The 21463-nt window shown below is 30.0% G+C and overlaps 5 protein-coding genes across 5 annotated transcripts; 4 read left to right on the top strand and 1 right to left on the bottom strand.

The window, feature by feature from the left end:
- Window positions 1-189: 189 nt before the first annotated feature.
- Window positions 190-879, bottom strand: MKS88_002424 (26S proteasome non-ATPase regulatory subunit 9; the record flags this gene model as incomplete). The annotated part of the gene is made up of 1 exon (XM_067215432.1): window positions 190-879. The coding sequence occupies one exon, from the start codon at window positions 877-879 to the stop codon at window positions 190-192; it is 690 nt and encodes a 229-aa protein (XP_067073859.1).
- Window positions 880-1192: 313 nt separating this feature from the next.
- On the top strand, window positions 1193-3798 carry MKS88_002423 (uncharacterized protein; the record flags this gene model as incomplete). Its single annotated transcript, XM_067215431.1, has 3 exons — window positions 1193-1281; window positions 1528-1645; window positions 1918-3798. The coding sequence occupies 3 exons, from the start codon at window positions 1193-1195 to the stop codon at window positions 3796-3798; spliced, it is 2088 nt and encodes a 695-aa protein (XP_067073858.1).
- Window positions 3799-4603: 805 nt separating this feature from the next.
- On the top strand, window positions 4604-5260 carry MKS88_002422 (uncharacterized protein; the record flags this gene model as incomplete). Its single annotated transcript, XM_067215430.1, has 1 exon — window positions 4604-5260. The coding sequence occupies one exon, from the start codon at window positions 4604-4606 to the stop codon at window positions 5258-5260; it is 657 nt and encodes a 218-aa protein (XP_067073857.1).
- A 1812-nt stretch (window positions 5261-7072) lies between these two features.
- On the top strand, window positions 7073-8320 carry MKS88_002421 (stomatin-like protein; the record flags this gene model as incomplete). Its single annotated transcript, XM_067215429.1, has 1 exon — window positions 7073-8320. The coding sequence occupies one exon, from the start codon at window positions 7073-7075 to the stop codon at window positions 8318-8320; it is 1248 nt and encodes a 415-aa protein (XP_067073856.1).
- Window positions 8321-12334: 4014 nt separating this feature from the next.
- MKS88_002420 (DNA-directed RNA polymerase II subunit RPB1) lies at window positions 12335-19647 on the top strand (the record flags this gene model as incomplete). The annotated part of the gene is made up of 2 exons (XM_067215428.1): window positions 12335-15718; window positions 15790-19647. The coding sequence occupies 2 exons, from the start codon at window positions 12335-12337 to the stop codon at window positions 19645-19647; spliced, it is 7242 nt and encodes a 2413-aa protein (XP_067073855.1).
- Between the last annotated feature and the right edge of the window lie 1816 nt (window positions 19648-21463).

Genomic DNA, 21463 nt, shown 5'->3' with positions numbered 1-21463 from the left:
TTATGGTTTTATACTAACCTCCTTTTCAGTCCGTATGATATTATTCCGACAAACGTTTATGTTAATTTTTTTTTTTTTTTTTCTTGGTCAAAATTTTTTCCATTTTCACTTTTCATACCTCTTCACATTTTGCGATTAAAAATAATTAAAAATGTTATGTTGTGTTTTCTTCATTTTCCAAATTTTCTTTTACCTTTTGAACATTGCTACATTTTTGGTAGGTGTCAGATGGCATCCGATATACAACCCATTAGCTGTTTTATCAGGAAAAATATAATAAAAAAATACTTTTTCCTCTCTTAATATTTTTACTTCAATTTTAGAAGGATTATTTTTTACATAATCTGTAATCTTTTTAAATATATCTACGTTTTTATTATCCTCTTTTTCTGATTTCCTTTTTACATCTCCAAATTCAAATATATAATCATTAACTCGTAGGCCTGCTTTGTGAGCAGGAGAATTTTCAATAATTTCATCTATCATTGCAAATATATTATTTTTTGCTTCTTCTATTTGATCTTGGCTAATCCTCGGTTCGTTTATAATGTTCCCATTAATATCTTGTTCATCGTATTGCACATTTCGATTTCGCTCTACTCTTATCACAGGATGCGAATTATGAATATTGTGTAGATATTCTTCTATTTTTTTATTTATATCTATATAATCATTTCTTAAACAAATAATTTTATTCCTAGCAATCCTAATTCTATAAATGTCTATATCATTTCTTGGAAAACCTTCCGAATCTATTAATTTCCCATCCATACCTATGTTTTTGTTTTCAGGCTTTTCTAAAAACTCCATATTTTCTTTTATTTCTCTTTCAATATCTTCCCTTCTCTTTGCAAGTTCATGGAATTCTTTTAAGTCCATTTCTTCTAATGTTCAGAATATTAAAGAGATGACAAGTGAATATGTGGACAGTTAACGGGCATATGTCAAGAAGAGTTAATCTAAGGAAACACAGTTTTGTGTTAATACCTGCTTTTGGAAAAATGATATCATATTTGATTTTTTTTACTTGTGCTCCTTCGTACTCTTACTTTTTAGCGCCCTTTTTCGTAGTCCTTTTACGTACTCTTCTTTCTCCTTTTCTTTTCTTTTTTTTTTGTTCTTTCCTTACAGAGGAATATAAAAAAAAGAAAAGTAAACTTCACGGATTCCTTTACGAAACATGCGCAACAAAATGGAAAATAAATATAAAAGGAAACAAAAAAAAAAAAAAATTAAATCATTCAACAATGAACAGTCGAGAGAAAATAGGTCTCCTTGCGGGTAAGCCTTCAAAAAAATGAAAACGATGAACAAAATGAAAAACATAAACAAAATGAAAATAAAAAAATAAAATAAAATAAAAAAAATAAAAAAAAAAAAATAAAAAAAAAAAAAATATGCCCTTGTTTAAGCCCTTAAATTTACTAACAATTCACAACGTATATATTTACAGAAAAAATGTAGAATGATAATATAAAAAACTTAAATAAAAAAAAAAATATAATATACAAAATAATCGTAAGGCAGAATAAATAAAAAATATTATCGCAAACTGCTTAAACTAGCCAGGAAAAAAAAAATGTTTAGGGATAATTTCCCCAACATTATTATAGCAAAGAAAAAGCAGATTTTTCAAACTCAAAAGGTATTACTCGAAAAATATAAAAAGAAACAAACGGACACATCATTATATATCATGTAAACAATGGAATGTGTAAAATGGGTTTAAATTGATTACCGCTTTGTGCTGCATTATACTGCTTATCGCTAATAGTGCCGCGAATTTCGTTTTGTGGCTTGTAAGTGGACATACGAAGGTGCATACACGTACGTACATACATATATACATGAGTACCCGGTGAGTGGACGAAATCGACCCCTCTACTTCATACCCACTTGTATATCTTTTCTTGACAGCGGTTCGCCTATTACAGGTTTCACAAGAGGGTTGGAAAAGGGTCATGGGTAAAGTACGTAGAGAGATATAAAATACCTAGGAGCATAGAAAACACACAAAGGTTAATATTTAATTATGAAGGAAGCTATTCCGAAAAGAAATTATCCTGTAGCTGGCAATGGATGCTACCAAAGAAAATTGCTCAAAGTACTACATCAGATGAAGTATTAAATGTATGGGTGTATTATCGGCATAAGAGAAAAAAGGCATACCATTATATGAAAGTTTTAAAAAGGCTAGTTGATGTTGGTACTTGCTCAACTAGCGATTGGAGATTTAAGCTTATTACATCAAGGATACAAAATAAAATTAATACTTTTTTAAATTTACCAAGAATATGTTATTACTATGGTAGGTTAAAAGCTACAGCACAGTTAGAAAATATAATCAAAATATTAAATCATAGACTTACCTCATATATGCCCCACCAATTAATATTAATTTTAAAAGCATTTTCCTTATGTAAACTTCAGGATAAATACCTTTTTAATCGAATACGTGGTTTATTACAGTCTCATATCAAAACTGTCCCTTTTTATTACCTAACGTTAATTGTTGAAAGTTATTCGTTTTGTTTAATTCACGATTACTTATTTTTTAACCAGATAGCGAATGAGATAATTTATCGACTGAATTTATGCAATAATAAATATGTAATAAAGTCGGATGATCATTATGACGGAGTGAATGCACTTACAGATGAAATACCCCCAAATGTGATTAGCGAAAAAGAGGGGTCACAAAATAGACCTGTTGAAAATGGATATGAACATGGTCATAATTTTGTTAAGGATGAAAAAGACAGTTTAAAAGTTATCTTAGAAACAGACTACGCATTAATAAAATACAAACAAGAACATTTTAACTATTACCCTAGTATGAAAAATTTAATAGATATATCTTATTTTTTTTCAAATTTAAAATTTCAACATTATTTATTTTTTGATTATATAAGTATGTACATTATGTACATGTTAAGAACTGATCAGAATTGCTTAACCCCATATTTAATCGAAAAAGCAGTAAGCTCATTTTATAAATTAAAAATAAATGATATAATACTATTTGAACATATTTTAAAGCATATAGATATATATATATATGATTATCCTCCTAGTGTATTATGTTCTATTGGGTTTTATTTTTCATCCATCTTACCAGTACATTATTCCGAAATTTATAAAATTTTTAAAAAAATATTCTTGCATGTTCAGAAATATATGAACATTTTGAATTTAGACTCTTTAACGAAATATTGTTGCTTAATTCATAAGGGGACAAAAAATAAAAAAATTCAGAAAGAAATTTTATCTCATATAAATGAAGAAATAAAAAGGAACGATAACAAAAATGATAAAGTAGTTTATGATATACCAAGAATTATTGAAATATTATCCTTTCACAATTGTATTGATGAAGATTCTTTTACTATTTTATGTAAACATCTCCATATCCATTTGAAACATTTCGAACCGTGCGATTTTAATAGGGTAGCAAGAGCATTATTGAACGTAAAAATTAAGCAAAATATTTATGATGAAAAGATAATCAATGCTATTGCAAGAAATGTAATAAAACATCATGATCTCTTTCATATAATAGATTATCACCAAACAATTAAATCTTTACTAAAAATGAATGTAGTCAAGGATATTTACAAAATATATTTAATTAAACACCATATCAATGTACCCTTTTATGGTTTTGACGAATTAAAGATAGACACTCAACTGCCAAAGGAGGTAAAAAAATCAGTCTATCGGTACAAAAAGGGGACCATATACTTTTCAAACAAAAAGATTGAACAAGAGTACCCCTTGTACAAGAGCATAGAGGGATGACTCAAACATAAGAGGAGTACAGCACCGCGTGGGCAAGTAAGATTAGTGAGCAGAAAGTAGTAAATTGTATACGAATCAGTGTTGATCCGTACGTCCCAGTCGAGTTAGTAACTGTATGCATTACGTATGGAGAAACGGAAGAATATTTTTTAAATCCCTCCACGTTATTTTATGATGTGACGTGCTATGCTTTATTATGTTGCTAGGCTGATACATTGTTATGTTGTTGTTCTGTTTTGTTTTAATTTGTTTTATTTTTTTTCATGCAATTTTTTTTCATTTTATTTTTTTTTATTCTTTTTTTTTATTTTCTTTTTTTCTTTCTTCGTATATTTTTCAAGCTCCTTCTGCGTCGTGCACTTCATTATTCTGTACTTTTTTTTATGAGAATTAAGAAAAAAATTTTTAAAAATATATGAAGCATTATTGCAAGGTGTATTTACATAAACTACGCGCGCTATGAGGACTGTGTATTCATATACACATATATATATATATATATATATATAATTATCACAAAATAGTGCAAAATAACGCAACAGTCTAAATATAGAATGCTTAACAAATAGACGAATGCGTTTATAAATTATTCATTTGTCTGCTTCAATTGTTAGCGATTTATGTTGTAAGAAGCGCTTTTGTGTAAACTTGTTCGAAAGCCAAATTATTATATGCAAATAAGCGTATGGACAAACACATTCAACATTTTTTTTTTTTTTTTTTTTTCTTCTATTCTTTACTCATTTTTGTAAGCATTAAACATATAAAACCTCTTTATTCCCATTTTCACGTTTAAAAATTAAATATGATGATCAGTTTTTTCATACTTTGTATACTTCTTGTTATTTCCTTTGATATATCCCTTAGTGTTTACCCTGCGAAGGGGGGAGTACCTATCGAAGCAAAACAAGGCACACATGATCACATACAATTTGAAAATATTCCAGATGAAGAAAATTATTATACTCATGAAGATGTATATTACGTGTCGGGAGAAGTAAGTCCACCAGTTGACTATAATGACATTTCGGAAAATTATAAAAAGAAAATGATAAATTTTGATGATATTGAAAAAATAAATAATTTGAAAAATTTAAATAGGACAAGTACTTTTCAAAATATGCAGAAAGTTTATTATGAAAACAATACTTACAACAGCCAATTAAATAAAAGTATAAAAAAGATTTTAAGCATTGCATTAAACGTACCTATACATGAAATAAAACTTCATGATATCAATATGCTGCTTAAGAAATGGAGACAGGTGAACAAAGAAAAAAAAAATTTAACTAAAACGTATAACAATGAGTATTATTTTAAAACAGTTAAAATGCATGATCCTCACCTGGACAGAGCAATAAATACAGACAGAACAGCGGAATTAGCAACTCACACAGGAGTAAAAAACATATACAACGAATCATTTATAAGTGCTGATTATTTGCTTCAGTTAACTTTTTAAAGAACATATGAAAAAAAAGCACTGCACCTACGTATTTATGTAAACTCAGTTTTAGACATTTCGTTTTCCTCAGGCCTTATACACTTTATGTGTAGGAGCAAATACCGTGCATTTGCACATATGTATATATATATAAATATATATATCATAATCATTACAATGGAAAAAAACTAAACCGGGAAACGCTGTATACGCGCAAAATCCTAAGTCCTTTAAGCGAAAAAAGCAATAAATATATATTGTTACTACGTGGTTATTATACTACGTTTTTACTGTATCATTACAACAACGTCGAAATGAAAAAATTATATGCTACCCTTATACGAAATTTTGTACTACTTGAATGTTCATGCGTTTTGACAATGCATGTTAATGTTAAAAAAGCCTTTGAAAGGCTGCTTACAATGCTTACGTGTCTCTCTGAAATTTTGCGCATACATACACATAAACATATATATATGTATATATATATTTGCGGTTATATGTAGATAAATCATCAGGAAGGGAATTTTATTTTATTTTATTTTATTTTTTTTTTTTTTTGAAACTACAAATATTATATGAAATCGAAAAGTATTTTTTAGCTTGAAAGGGGTACGAAGAAAAAATGTTAGTGAACTCTAAACAGACACAAGAGTGCAAACATAGAACTACTCACCTAATACGTCAGTAGGTGTAAAGAGTTATTTACGCTGTATTTCCTCCCTTTTTTAAAATAGTGAAAAGAAAGCCTATTTTATATTAGTACTTTTTATTTTGTCAATTTTGTCAATTTTGTTAATTATGCTAATTTTGCTAATCTTATTTTGTTTAGTTTTTTAATTTTTTTGATTTTTTCCCCCTGCCTCTTTACTATAGTGCACATGTATATTTCACGCACTTCCAGCGCCTTGAAAAATTTATGCTATTCAAAGTTGTTTCTGCAGAAATGCTTTTTCATTTCAAGCAACGTTGATATGGAAAGCTGCCTTTCGTAGGTGCCTCTACAAATTAATTGGTTAAAATTGTACCTTGTTTTGTCATTTTTTCATTTTTTCATATTTTTATTTTTTTATTTTTATTCATTTTGTCATTTCTATTCAGTTTATTCGATTTTTTCGTTTCTTTTTTTTTTTTTTCCGTTTGTGAAAAGCAAAAAAAGTACACTTTTTGTATGTACAAACATATCTATTTAGCAGTGTACCATTTAACCTATACATAACCTTCCTATGCGCAAAAATTATTAAGCCTTTTTTTTTTTTTTTTTTTTTGCAATACAATGTTAGCTAAAAAGTAATATTCATTCGGCAAACTGTGTTCTACGTACAAGTACATATATGTACTAAGAACAGGATATATGCATGCTTAGATGTACATGTTGAAGTACGTGCTTAAGTTCAAGAATAAGTTCACACGTAAGTACACGTATATATATCTACTTCTATATATATATATATATATATATATATATATATATATATATATATTATATATACATATATATACATATATATGTTTACCATTTTAGAGCAAAGCCGTGCTGCACAGAATAAGCGTACACGATCGTAGAAAGAAAGTCGTGTATTAGTGGAGGGCGTATATGCATGTAAAGTAACATACACAAAAATCAATATCATAAAATCAAATATGCTGTTGTAAGATACAGTATAATAGTTTATGTAAAGGTTATAACACAGTTAAAAGAGGGGCGAAAAATTTGCATAAAACATAAGGAAAAGGAGGTGAAGAACAAACATAAACACGTAGGTGTACGTACATGCACATATATGTACAAATAGTACATATATATATACAAATACAGAGGGGCAAAAAATGATTGCTTCCAGCTGGGTCATCGGGGGAACACCTCTTATGAAGCAGTGTAGAAAAGTGAGGTGCATTAAAAGAGCGTTAAGTGAAGCAGATTTACAAAAGTTTACCGACATAAATCGTAGAAGTATAAGTAGTGCAAGCATAAATCATATAAGCGTAAAATGCCCAAACATAACTAGTGCAATAGTAAATCGCCCATGCATGAATTACACAAGTATACGTTGTACAAGTGTAAACCGCGCACGGATGTGCTATCCCAGAGGAGCTTTGTTTCTTCAAAACATGCGCACCTACTACACTAGTGGTGAGGGGAAAAAATTTACGAAAAAACTATGGAATCATCTGGGCTTTGTTATAATACCCCAACAGACAGCCTACATAATTGAAAGGCTAGGGAAATATAGAAAAACGTTACTGGCCGGAATACACTTTATCATACCCTTTATAGATAAGATAGCTTATGTTTTTTCATTAAAGGAAGAAACAATAACTATACCAAACCAGACAGCTATAACAAAAGATAATGTAACTCTCAATATTGATGGGGTGTTATATATAAAATGTGATAACCCTTATAATTCTTCGTACGGTATTGATGATGCTGTTTTTGCAGTAACGCAATTAGCACAAGTTACTATGAGATCTGAGTTAGGCAAACTAACATTAGATGCTACCTTTTTAGAAAGAGATAATTTGAACGATAAAATTGTTAAGGCAATAAATGAATCAGCCAAAAATTGGGGTATTAAATGTATGAGATATGAAATACGTGATATTATACTACCTGTAAATATTAAAAATGCTATGGAAAAACAAGCAGAAGCAGAAAGAAGAAAAAGAGCGGAAATATTACAAAGTGAAGGAGAAAGAGAAAGTGAAATTAACATAGCCATAGGGAAAAAAAAAAAATCAATATTAATAGCAGAAGGACAATCATTCGCTATAAAGGCAAAAGCAGATGCAACAGCTGAAGCAATTGAAATTATTACTAATAAAATTAAAAAGCTAGATTCAAATAATGCTATATCGTTACTTATAGCGGAACAATATATTGATGTCTTTTCAAATATTTGTAAAAATAATAATACGATTATTATTCCGGCTGATTTAAATAATATTAGTAGCTTGATTTCTCAATCCTTATCTATATATAATAATATTCAAAATTCTAAGGCCCAAATACCGCAAATACCTCAAATTCCATCTAACCCTAGTGATAACCGTATCACTTCGGATGTGCAAAACTGATTGCACTTGGGGATGGTGGGTTCGCCCCTTTTACGTTTCCCCGACCCTCGTACATCCCCTCGCGGGCGTGTAAACATGTACATATATACATACGTGTACATACATATATACATGCGTATATTTACCTGCGCGCACGAATTTGCTCTTTTCGATCTGTAGATCGATGCTGCTGTCAAAATGGTACCCATGCGTTCTGGTTCTTTAACAGGGGGAAAGTGTATGCGTCTTGATGTCCTGTACGTTCAGGGGATTTCATTTGTATTCTTCTTATTCACTTGCACTTGTGTTTTATTATATATATATATATATATATATATATATATATATATATATATATATATATGTTTATTGTATTCCTTTTTTATTTATTTTATTTTTTTTTTATTTTTTATTTTATTTTTTTATTATTTTCCCGTTTTGCTTGTTTATTTACTTATCATTTCTTTCCCATTCCCATAAATTACCCGTGCACACATCGGTACATCCCTGTCCCTAACCCTTTAAGAATAATTTTTAGTAAGTGCCAACAGTTTCTGGAATGATTAGTAGTAAATCTTTTTAGGGGTGTATTTTGCTCACACTCCACGTGGTACACATGGGTTTATACATGTATTCGTACATATATATATATATATATATATATTATATGCATATAAATGTGTATGGATGCCCGTATGCACCTTGTTGACAGTGTATTTACCTAATTGCAAATGAGAAAATTAAATGACAATAAATCAGACGAGAGGCATATACCCATCGAACCAGTGAAGAATAAACTAGTCTATTTACTTTTGTGTATTTTTTTACATATTCATCTTTTTAATATTTTTTTTGGACATAATTATTTTATTTGTAATTTTTCTTATTAACTTTTATCTCCTTTTTCCATTTTTTTTTTTTTTTTTAAATGAGGATAACGTTGCAAGTATAACACTAGAAAATTAGTACCTTTAATGTTGTTTGTACCTTTTTTTGTATTTTTAAATAATATTATATACATCTCTTTTTTAACGTTGCTAATGGTCATTCGTACATTCTTACATTTTTAATAGCTGCGAAAAAATTATATATATAATCAAGTCCTATTCCGCCAGCTGTTGTTATAATATTTATAATTCCTTAAGGTTGTAACATTTGCAATGCTAGAGCAGCATAAATATACCTGAACAAGTGCAGCCGTTAAATAAAGAAATAACGTGAGTTCTAGTCTTTTCGCATGTTTTAAAATTTTCTACTTTTATAAAATTACGAAAAATAAAAAAAAAAAAAAAAAGGACAAGAAGCACAAGAAGCACAAGAAGCACAAGAAGCACAAGAAGCACAAGAAGCACAAGAAGCACAAGAAGTACAAGAAGCACAAGAAGCACAAGCCTATTATGAATTTTAAAATTTTCACTTTTATTTTTTTTTAATTTTTTTTTTTTTTTTTTTACGTATATATAGAAAAGTCAACCCACATATATACATACAAATGCTATTTTACAAAATGATTTTATGCAGGTTGGTACTCATAAAAGTACGCTATTGAAAATACTTTATAATTGTATATAACATTTTTGTAAAACTTGCATGAACAGTATAGGACTTTATATTTAAGAGGCTTAAGTCATGTTTTGCCGAGAAAAAAATTTATGCGAATTGTTGTCATGTGTTTATTGTAATTTGGACCCTAGGTGTAGAGATACATAAAAATAAAACATAATATAAATGTACTTTATATATCTTTTCTTTTTCTTTTTTTTTTTTTGACAGGGGAATAAACACATAGTATATGTATACCTTTTTATTTGTTCTTTATGCGTATAAGTGAATTTTCAAATATTTGAAACATCATTTCATCAATTTTTGGTAGCATATGCTTCGTCTTATTATGTTTATGTACGCTCATTTATGCACATACGTAAATACATACGTAAATATACATACATGCATACATATATATATATATATATGCATACATATATATGTATATACGTACATATATATGTATATACGTACATATATATGTATATACGTACGTTTATATATTTCCCCTTCCATGGTTAAGTCACCTTGAGTGATATCGCCAAGAAATAAACCCTCCAAATAAATTAACCCCATACATGTATATTCAAGTGTTGCTTATATTTATCTAAAGCACAAAGATTTTTCATTATATAAGCATAAATATATAAAGCAAATAAATATATTTATTTCAAGTGTACTTTATATAAAAGCATATATATAATGTAATAAAGATTTTTTACACTGTAATTCCAATCACGTCGTAATTTGAATAAAATATGTACACGTACATATTTTTTTTTTTTTTTCCTTTTCTTTTTAATACAATAAATATGATATCATTTGCAGTAACAAATAAATAAAGTCATTGACAGTCTCCTATTATTTCTAATTTTTTTATTGAGGGTTATACCTGTTCCTAGGGTACATAAAAATATATGTATGTATAAATATATACGTATGCATAAATTTGAATTTATACATAAATATATACATAGATATATATGTACATATATAATACATACCATTTTTGCATCCTTTGTTCAAACGTACTCATATATTCTATTTTATTTATTATTAACACTATACCTTTGTTGTATTAATTTTCAATTTTAACGTTTACATTTTGAAAGCTATTATATACATATAATTATAATTGCGTACATATCCATGCATAATACGTGCCAAACCTACAACAAAATTTTAAATATATTTTATGTATATTTCTATATATATGTATATTTCTATATATATGTATATTTCTATATATATGTATATTTCTATATATATGTATATTTATTTATTTATGTATATAATTATGAACATATGAACAGGGGCTTACATAGTTATACACTTTATTTTTTCCCTTTTTTGTAAGACTACTTTTAAAAGTGCAATTAAAATGATTTTAAAGTAGTGACCTATTATTTTGTAAAGAGAAAATTAAAATAGAGTAATTTTATATTTACATATATATTTGTATATGGTATCTAAAATGATGTAGCAATACTGTTACCAGTTATACGCTTACGGAATTCTGTATAAATGGCAAATTTTTAGTAACTTGAAACCAAACCAAAAAAATAAAAAAGAAATAAAAAAAGAATAAAAATAAAATAAAAAAAAAAAAAAAAAAAAACCTTACAGGTTCATGTTTTATTGTGCTTTCAATGAATTTTAAGAATACTTTAAAGCTTTGTTTAATAAACATTTAATATATTTATATTTTTACCATTACGTTTATTTTTACTCATATTTTTACTTATATTTTTACACTTAATTTTACGCTTTTTTTCACGCGTATTTTCATTTTTTCTTTAACATTTACGCATGTATTTACTCTGGCTTTTTTTTCTTTTTTTTTTTTTGTGTTGTATTTCATTTATGTGTTAATAAAATAATTCAGATTTGAAGGTTAGGGGGGAAAAATATAGGTGTTCATATATGTATACATACATATATATACATACATATATATATATACATATATATATATATATGAGCGTTCGTCAAAAGGATTGTAAACGGGCTTGAAAATATGACTCCAGAAAAACAATTATGAACAGTTCATGTAAAAAAAAGAGTGTACTGGTTATAAAAAAAAATTAAACAAGTGAGGAGTAAATAAAGAAATGTACATATATATGTATATGTATGTATGTATGTACTTATGCATTTTTACGAGATCACATATATATACCCGCCCAATTAATGTTAATGAGGAAGTAAGAGCACGAGCAAATTTCTATGAAAAGAATTTCCTGAGTTCAAATATTTCCAAAAGAACCAGCCAAAATAGTGTTGTTATGTGGGGAAAGATTTTACTTTAAAAAGTTGAGCATATATATATTTACAAACGTTAGTTAATTTTTCACTTTATTCTTGTGAGAAACAGAAAAGGAAAATGCATAAAGTTTAAAAAAAAAAAAAAAAAAAAAAAAAAAAATTGTAAAATAGCGAAACATAGCTAAATATACAAAACCATAAAGACATATACCAAAGTACAGAAAAATGACAGTTGACCTAAATATCCCATACTCGGCATGTGAACTGAAGAGAGTGAAAAGGCTTGAGTTGGGGGTGCTAGACCCGGAAATAATAAAAAAAATAAGTGTGTGTGAAATAGTAAATGTAGATATATATAAAGATGGGTTTCCGAGGGAGGGGGGTTTAAACGATATAAGGATGGGAACAATCGATTACAAAACATTATGTGGTACATGTAACATGAACGTTAAATATTGCCCTGGTCATTTTGGTTATATAGAATTAGCAAAACCGATGTATCATTATGGGTTTATGAATGTAGTGTTAAGTATATTAAGGTGTGTGTGTTACCATTGTGGTAGGTTGTTATGTAATATGAATAATTCAAAGGTAAAATATATTGAGAAAATAAAAGTTAATAGTTTAAGATTAAAAAAATTATCAGAATTATGTCAAGGAATAAAAGTGTGTGATCATTCGTCTGCACAAGAAGATTTATTACATATTAATGATAACTCTATTAATAATTTTTATAACAATGATTTAAGTAATTTAAATGTAAATCAGCAAATGCTTTTAAATCCAAATTGTTATAGTAATATATTTGAAATGGTAAGTAAAGAGGACGTAGATTGTGGTTGTGTGCAACCGAAATATACTAGAGAAGGTCCAAATTTGTATATTCAATTTTTGCATAGTAGTGAAGAGGATATTGATGAAAGTAAACGCAAATTAAGTGCAGAAGAAGCATTAGAAATATTAAAAAGAATAAGAAAAGAAGAAATGGGTATTTTGGGATTTAACTCAGATAGATGTATTCCTTCATCGTTAATTTTAACATATATACCTATACCTCCACCTTGTGCAAGACCATATGTTCAGTATGGAAATCAAAGAAGTGAAGATGATTTAACATTAAAACTTTTAGATATTGTAAAAACGAATATACAGTTAAAGAAACAAACAGATAGAGGTGCTAAATCACATGTACTGCAAGATTTGTGTTCACTATTACAATTTCATATTACGACTTTATTTGACAATGATATTCCAGGAATGCCAATTGCTACTACTAGATCGAAGAAACCAATTAAAGCAATAAAGACAAGATTAAAAGGAAAGGAAGGTAGATTAAGAGGAAATATAATGGGTAAAAGAGTGGACTTTTCAGCAAGAACAGTAATTACAGGAGATCCCAATTTGAATATTGATTATATAGGTGTACCTAAGTCAGTAGCAATGACATTAACATTTTGTGAAACAGTAACTCCATTAAATTATGATGATTTAAAAAAATTAGTTGAAAGAGGTCCCTACGAATGGCCAGGTGCAAGATATATTATAAGAGATAATGGAACTAAATATGATTTAAGGCATGTAAGAAAAAACTCAGAAAGGGAATTAGAGTATGGATATAAAGTAGAAAGACATATGACAGATGAAGATTATATATTATTTAATAGGCAACCATCTTTACATAAAATGAGTATAATGGGACATAAGGTAAAGATATTGCCTTATTCTACATTTAGATTAAATTTAGCAGTAACTTCTCCCTATAATGCTGATTTTGATGGAGATGAAATGAATTTGCATCTAGCACAGTCACATGAAACTCGATCAGAAATTAAGCATCTGATGATTGTACAAAAACAAATAGTTTCACCTCAGGGTAATAAACCTGTTATGGGTATAGTACAAGATTCTTTATTAGCCATTCGTAAGTTTACTAGAAGAGATAATTTTCTATCAAAAGAAGAAATTATGTCTTTGTTAATTTGGATCCCATATTGGAACCATGTAATCCCTACTCCCGCCATAATAAAGCCTAAACCCCTTTGGACTGGGAAGCAAATATTTTCCATGCTGTTACATTTTGACGATTTGGACAAACATGATAATGATGGTGGTAATATCAGCGGTAACAGCGATGATCCCTTGAAGAGCCAAGGGGGGGATAGAAATGCGCATTTTGATGAAGAGACAACACATAGAACTCATCATCTGTCCAGGTTAGGGGTCAACCATCCAAGTAGTCCAGGCATAATGGTTGATGGTATGAACCAGGGGGGAAACATGTTATTCATGAATAGCGTAAAAAACCAAGGAACCATAAGTAACGACAAGTTTAACAATAGTAGCAATAGTAATCATAACAACGCCATGTCAAGGAAATACAATGGGATAAAGATAAACCTAATAAGAGACTCATCTACGTCGTGTAAAGATGATAATCCCTATTGTTCAGTTAGTGATGGGAAGGTAATTATAAAAAACAATGAGTTGTTAAGTGGTATCATATGTAAAAGGACTGTTGGTTCATCCAGTGGGTCGTTAATTCATATATTGTGGCATGAAATGGGTCCAGATAAAACGAAAGATTTCATTTCGGCTTTACAAAAAGTAATGAACAATTGGCTTGAGTATGTAGGTTTTACTGTCAGTTGTTCTGATATTATAGCTAGTAATAAAATATTAGATAAAGTAAAAGATATATTAAATAAATCAAAAAAGGAAGTGTCCAAAATAGTAAAAAAAGCACAGAGAGGAGAATTAGAATGTCAACCTGGAAAGTCTTTATATGAATCCTTTGAAACTAGAGTTAATAATGAACTAAATTGTGCTAGAGAAATGGCAGGAAAAGTAGCATCCGAAAGCTTAGATGAACGAAATAATATATTTAGTATGGTTACTAGTGGTTCAAAAGGGTCTATAATAAACATATCACAAATTATATCATGTGTTGGTCAACAAAATGTTGAAGGGAAAAGAATTCCTTTTGGTTTTAATCATAGATCATTACCACATTTTATTAAATTTGATTACGGTCCAGAAAGTAGAGGATTTGTATCAAATTCATATTTAAGTGGTTTAACACCACAGGAAGTTTTCTTCCATGCTATGGGTGGTAGAGAAGGTATTATAGACACTGCATGTAAAACATCCGAAACTGGTTATATACAAAGGAGGTTAATTAAAGCTATGGAGGATGTTATGGTACAATATGATCGAACTGTCAGAAACTCATATGGTGATATTATTCAATTTTTATATGGAGAAGATGGAATGGCAGGAGAATATATAGAAGATCAAATTATTGATTTAATGAAATTAGATAATAAAGAAATTAAGAAATTGTATAAATACAATTTTGATGAAGAACCATATGGAAAAGATTTCTTCTTAGGTAAAGGAGGAGATGATGGGAAAACATCATCCTCATATATAGACTATAACAAACAGAATATATTGAACCAAGAATTTGAAGAGTTATATAAATGCAAAAATTATCTGTGTAAAGAGATTTTTCCAGATGGGGATATAAGACAACATTTGCCCATTAATATGAACAGGCTAATAGAATATGCCAAGTCCCAATTTCCATTTATCCCCCTGATTAGTAGCAAGGTGAAAAATGGGGATGACCAAAAAATTAGGTCAAAAATGAGTCTGGACGAGAGGGAAAAAAAGGAGAAAAGGAGAAGGAGAAAGAGAAGGAAAAAAAAAAAAAAAAAGAAAAAGAAAAAGAAAAAGAAAAGAACACCAAGATGTGCGACAATTACGGTGTTAATGATGTTGGTATGGATGATGGTATCAGTGGAAGCATTGGTGGTAGCTTTGGCAGTGGTGACTTCCCAGATGGCACCATAAACAACGACGAATTAATGTCGGAAATAAAAAAAGAGTATGAGAGCCACGATCTAGCCAATGTAATGAAGAGTCAGAGTGCCTATAAGACATTCCGCCCATTCGGTGAAGAGGAGGGAGCGGGTTCTGGACGCGACGGTAGCGGAGATGGGAGTGAAGGAAGTAGCAGTGAAGGAAGCGGCATTGAAGATAGCAGCAGTGATGATAACAATGGAAGTGATCATGGAAACAATGAGTACTACTTCCCTGGAGGTGGACGCACGCAGGGAAATGTGAAGCCGTTCGGAAGCATGTTGAGAGGGCATTATGAAGAAGACAGCAGTAGTAATGGAATGATGGTGGACCCGGTACAAGTAGTACACAAGGTAAATAATTTTCTAGAAAAATTAGTTATAATAAAACAAATAAACAGCAATGATACGTTGTCAGTAGAGGCCCAGAACAATGCTACATTGTTGTTGAAAGCGCATTTAAGAACATACTTGAATTCAAAGCTATTGACACAAACACATAATATAAGTTTAAAAGGAATAGATTGGTTATTACAAGAAATTGAAAGGATATTTTATAAGTCCTTATGTCATCCTGGGGAGTGTGTAGGAGCATTAGCAGCTCAGTCTATCGGTGAACCAGCTACTCAGATGACCTTAAATACATTTCATTTTGCAGGAGTAGGATCAAAAAACGTTACTCTAGGTGTTCCAAGATTAAAGGAATTAATAAATATAGTGAAAAATGTGAAAACACCTTCAACTACTATATATTTAGATGATATAGTTTCTAACGATCAGCAAAAAGCAAAAGACATATTAACGAAATTAGAGTATACAACATTGAAACAGTTAACATCGCATGCACAAATAATTTATGATCCTAATACAACTAGTACTATACTAGAAGAGGATAAAATATGGGTTAATGAATTTTATGAATTCCCAGATGAAGATGATACACAATATTCTTTAGGAGAGTGGGTACTAAGAATACAGTTAACGAATATACATGTTAATGAAAAAAAATTAACTATGAAAGAAATTGTTTATATCATCTATTCAGTCTTCTCAAGTGATGAATTAGATATTATTTACACAGATGATAATTCTGAGGATCTAATTTTAAGAATTAGAGTTAAATACTTAAATGGGGAGTACAATTTTTTGACCGACGATGGAGAAAATGCAAATGGATATGAAGAGGAGGAAGAAGAAGAAGAAGACTATAACAATATTGCTAATTCGTTTAAAACGAAGAAGGCTACTCCTGCTGATACAGCTATTAATAACAATAACGCTTTAAATCAAATAAAGGAAGAGGATGCCTTCAGTCAAAATAGCAGCCGTTCACACAGAAACGTCAACAATGGAGGAAGCACAAACAATGGTAGTAATAACATGCATATCTCAAACAACAATAGCAACGATGTAAATAATGCAGCTGATAGTAACAACAATCGAGGGGTGAACAATGAGGGAGAGGGAAAACAAATTAAAAAGGGACGAAGTGGAGCAGGCACATCAGCCGCATCAGTGGTGGTAACATCGGACAAAGGGGATAGCGATGATGAAGATGACGATTTTCTTTTTGGAGGTAACCAGACGAGAGCTATGGATGAAAACCACCATTCTAGTAATAGCAAGAGGAATAATAATTACAATCTTGAAAATATGAAAGAGTCAATGAATCAAGAAGATGCATATTCCAAGCTGAGTGCAAAAACAGCGGAAAATGATCTGCAAATGAAGAGCAGTAACAAAAGTGGCAGAAGTGGGGGTAGCGGAGGAAGCAGTAGTAGCAGCAGTACCAGTACCACCAGTAGCAGTAGTAATAACGGAAGTGGGAACAATAGCAGCGCGATGAATAATAGCGGTGGTTTGAACAATAACAGTGGTATGAACAATAACGGAGGGATGAACAACAACAGCGGAAATAATCCACTGTTGTCGAAAGAAGACACTGAAGATACGTTTCTAAAAAAGCTAATGGAACAGTGTTTGTCATCACTCAAATTAAGGGGAATAGAAAACATAACTAAAGTTTACATGAGAGAAGAGCCAAAGATTACATATGACTCAGATAAGGGAAAATTTATTAGAAGCTCTCATTGGGTATTAGACACAGATGGTTGTAATTTAGAAAGCATTTTTTGTGCACCACTTGTAGATTTTAAAAAAACTGTATCAAATGATATAGTAGAAATATTTGAAGTGTTAGGTATAGAAGCAGTAAGAAGAGCATTACTAAAAGAATTACGAACAGTAATCTCTTTTGATAGTTCATATGTTAATTATAGACACTTATCCATATTATGCGATGTAATGACACAAAAAGGATATTTGATGTCAATAACAAGACATGGAATTAATAGAGTAGATAAGGGTCCATTAGTAAAATGTAGTTTTGAAGAAACAGTGGAAATCTTATTAGAAGCAGCTGCATTTGCACAAGTAGATAATCTAAGAGGCATAACAGAAAACATAATGTTAGGTCAACTATGTAAAATAGGTACTGGTGTATTTGATATAATTATTGATAATGAGAAATTAAATGATGCAAATCAAAATTTAGAAACTATTCAAGATATAACAAGTGCAGGTTTTACAACTCCTGATAGTCATCATGGTATAACACCAGATGGTCTTCAATCACCTATAGCTATAAATACATTAAATTCGCCTTTACCATTTTCCCCTACATATAATGCGAATTTGTTATCACCAACTGCACCAATAGATAACAGTACAAATAGTAATAATAGTATGAATAGTATATTATCACCACAGTATATACAAAACTATACTGATAATATTATCTCACCTACGAAAAACGATTTCAATAATTTAGATACTTTAAAATTAGGGGGGAAATTTTCTCCAACTATTCAATCGCCAAAGTCTCCAACATCTGTTATTCATTCTCCTTTTTCTCCTTTCGATAATAACAATCAGCAGTTAATGGATACTAATTTATTATTTTCTCCCAAAAATAATATTACAAATAGTAGTAATAATATGATGAATAATTATAATGTTTTTTCTCCAAAGGCTAATATGGCTACCAATATTCAGTCACCAGTTATGTATTCACCAATTCCTATGACAAACCCTATGATAAACCCCATGATGGACATTTTTTCTCCAAAACCTCATATACAGAACAATGTATACTCTCCTTCTTATTCTCCAACATCTCCTACATATAACGCAAATAATGCGTATTACTCCCCAACCTCTCCAAACAATAACAGTAGTAGCGGTAATTATAGCAGTTATAACCAATCGAATGATCTTACCAATGCCAATAGAAAATATAGTATGATATCCCCTGTATATTCAGTCACTTCGCCAAAATATTCCCCCACCTCGCCTCAATATTCTCCAACATCTCCTGTACCTAACAACCCAAGTAGTCCTCAATATTCTCCTTATTCAATTACCTCCCCAAAATTTTCTCCAACATCTCCAGCCTATTCTATTAGTTCTCCTGTATACGACAAAAATACTGCTATTAATAATAATCATCCTTTATCTCCAGCATATATTCTACAGTCACCTGTACAGGTAAGACAACATGCACAAGATGTTCAAATGTTTTCCCCAGTTCAGAAAGCGAATGTTGCGGATGTGCAAAATGACGATCCGTTTTCTCCCATGCCGTATAACATTGACGAGGAGGAAATGAAGGAGGAATAAAAGGGGGTGGGAAAGGGAGTTGCTGCTTCTACCACTGCAGGTGTTTCTGTCAAATTTCCTGTGTGTATTAACATCAAATGGGTGATATCTTCAAAAGCGAAGGTTTGATGCTCGAAGTTGCTTTTTCGGTGAAGCATCACTATTCCCCAGGTAGATAGCAACTTGGTGGGGCTAATTGCATATACAGCAGCTGGTCAGTATTAGGACATCGCACATGTGTGCTAGTTGGAAAAGGACCTTGTGCACTGCGAACATCCCAACAATGGCCTCTATGTACGAAGAAGAATTGTGTGCCATGTATTATTTTCATTCAGCATGCTGTTCCTATTATGCTTGTTTATTTGTGTCACACATATATGTGTATTCCGTACATACTTGTTATATATTGTTTTTTATATTTTTTATTTTATATTTTTTTTATTTTATATTTTTTTTATTTTTTATTTTTTATTTTTTAATTTTTTTATTTTATATTTTTTTTATTTTTTATTTTTTTTATTTTTTATTTTATATTTTTTTTATTTTTTAATTTTTTAATTTTTTATTTTTTTTGTTTAAATGTGCCACGTATAATTTTCTCCAACACATGCGGTGCGACTCGGCAAAGTTTTTTTTTTTTTTTTTACATTAACCTTCAAAAGATGAACTCTTCAAAATATGCGTCCAAGCACAAATACGTATAGATATACATACAATCATACACACATACATACACAAACATACACACACACACATACACAAACATACACACACACACATACACATATATGTGGGCAAATTTTACAAGAGTGTGTATCATTCCAATGATGCGGTGAAGGTGTGCTACTCTTTTTTATTTTCTTTAACATATACCGAAGAGGGTCTTATATTACAAAGTTGCTATTACTTAAACATGTGGTATAACTATACCCTTTGTTCGAAACGAGTATTTTTTTTTTTTTTTTTTTTTTTAAATATATAAATAACTGTTAAATTTTATCTTTTTTTATATTTATCAATGCGCAGATTCGTTAACATATTAAGACCATATATAATTAAAGCTTATGCCGCTGCAGGTAAATGTAATAAATCTAATTTTGGCAATATATATATATGTATATATAACAAAAAAAAAAAAATTATGTGCAAAGATGTAAACGTTTTAAAAACATGTTTTTCAAAAATGAAAATTTTAATTATAACGAAAAAAAAAAAAAAATGAGCTTCTCATGGTACGTGATATAAGAAAGGGGTTCCTCCTGCATCGTCAGTGGATGATATAAAAAAAAGAAAAAGAGATACATACAGAGGGGGGTCATGATTAATAATTTAAGGAAGAATGCACCATATATGGGTACAATATATAGTCGAATATGCAAATGCCCACATATGTAAACACACGCATACGTATAAACGCACAACCACTGTCGCATACGCACTACTCGTAAGGGTGTACCAAGAAATGCATTACATTTTAACGGCAAAAAAAAGAAATATAGCATAAGGTATAAATGCTAAAATTACCTAGATATGACATTAAAAAAAGGGGTGAACTGGCAAGCACAATCGCTAGGAAAGCCCCTAACCAAACAGCTAGCAAACATGTAAATGCCTGGGCGCGCACAAAGTGTATCTGCGTACACTCCTAGTCTTTATTCCTAATGCAATTTTTGCAAAAGGGCTATTTAAAATGTTACAAGAGTTGAAAGGGCGGGAAGGACTACTACTACTACTACTACTACTACTACTAACTACTACTACTACTGACTACTACTACTACTACTACTAACTACTACTACTACTACTACTACTACTACTACTACTACTACTACTACTA

Source organism: Plasmodium brasilianum, chromosome 8, assembly GCF_023973825.1.
Source record: "Plasmodium brasilianum strain Bolivian I chromosome 8, whole genome shotgun sequence".
Lineage (NCBI taxonomy): Eukaryota > Apicomplexa > Aconoidasida > Haemosporida > Plasmodiidae > Plasmodium > Plasmodium brasilianum.
Note: the sequence above shows the minus strand (reverse complement) of the source record. Positions and strands in the feature narration are given on the sequence as shown.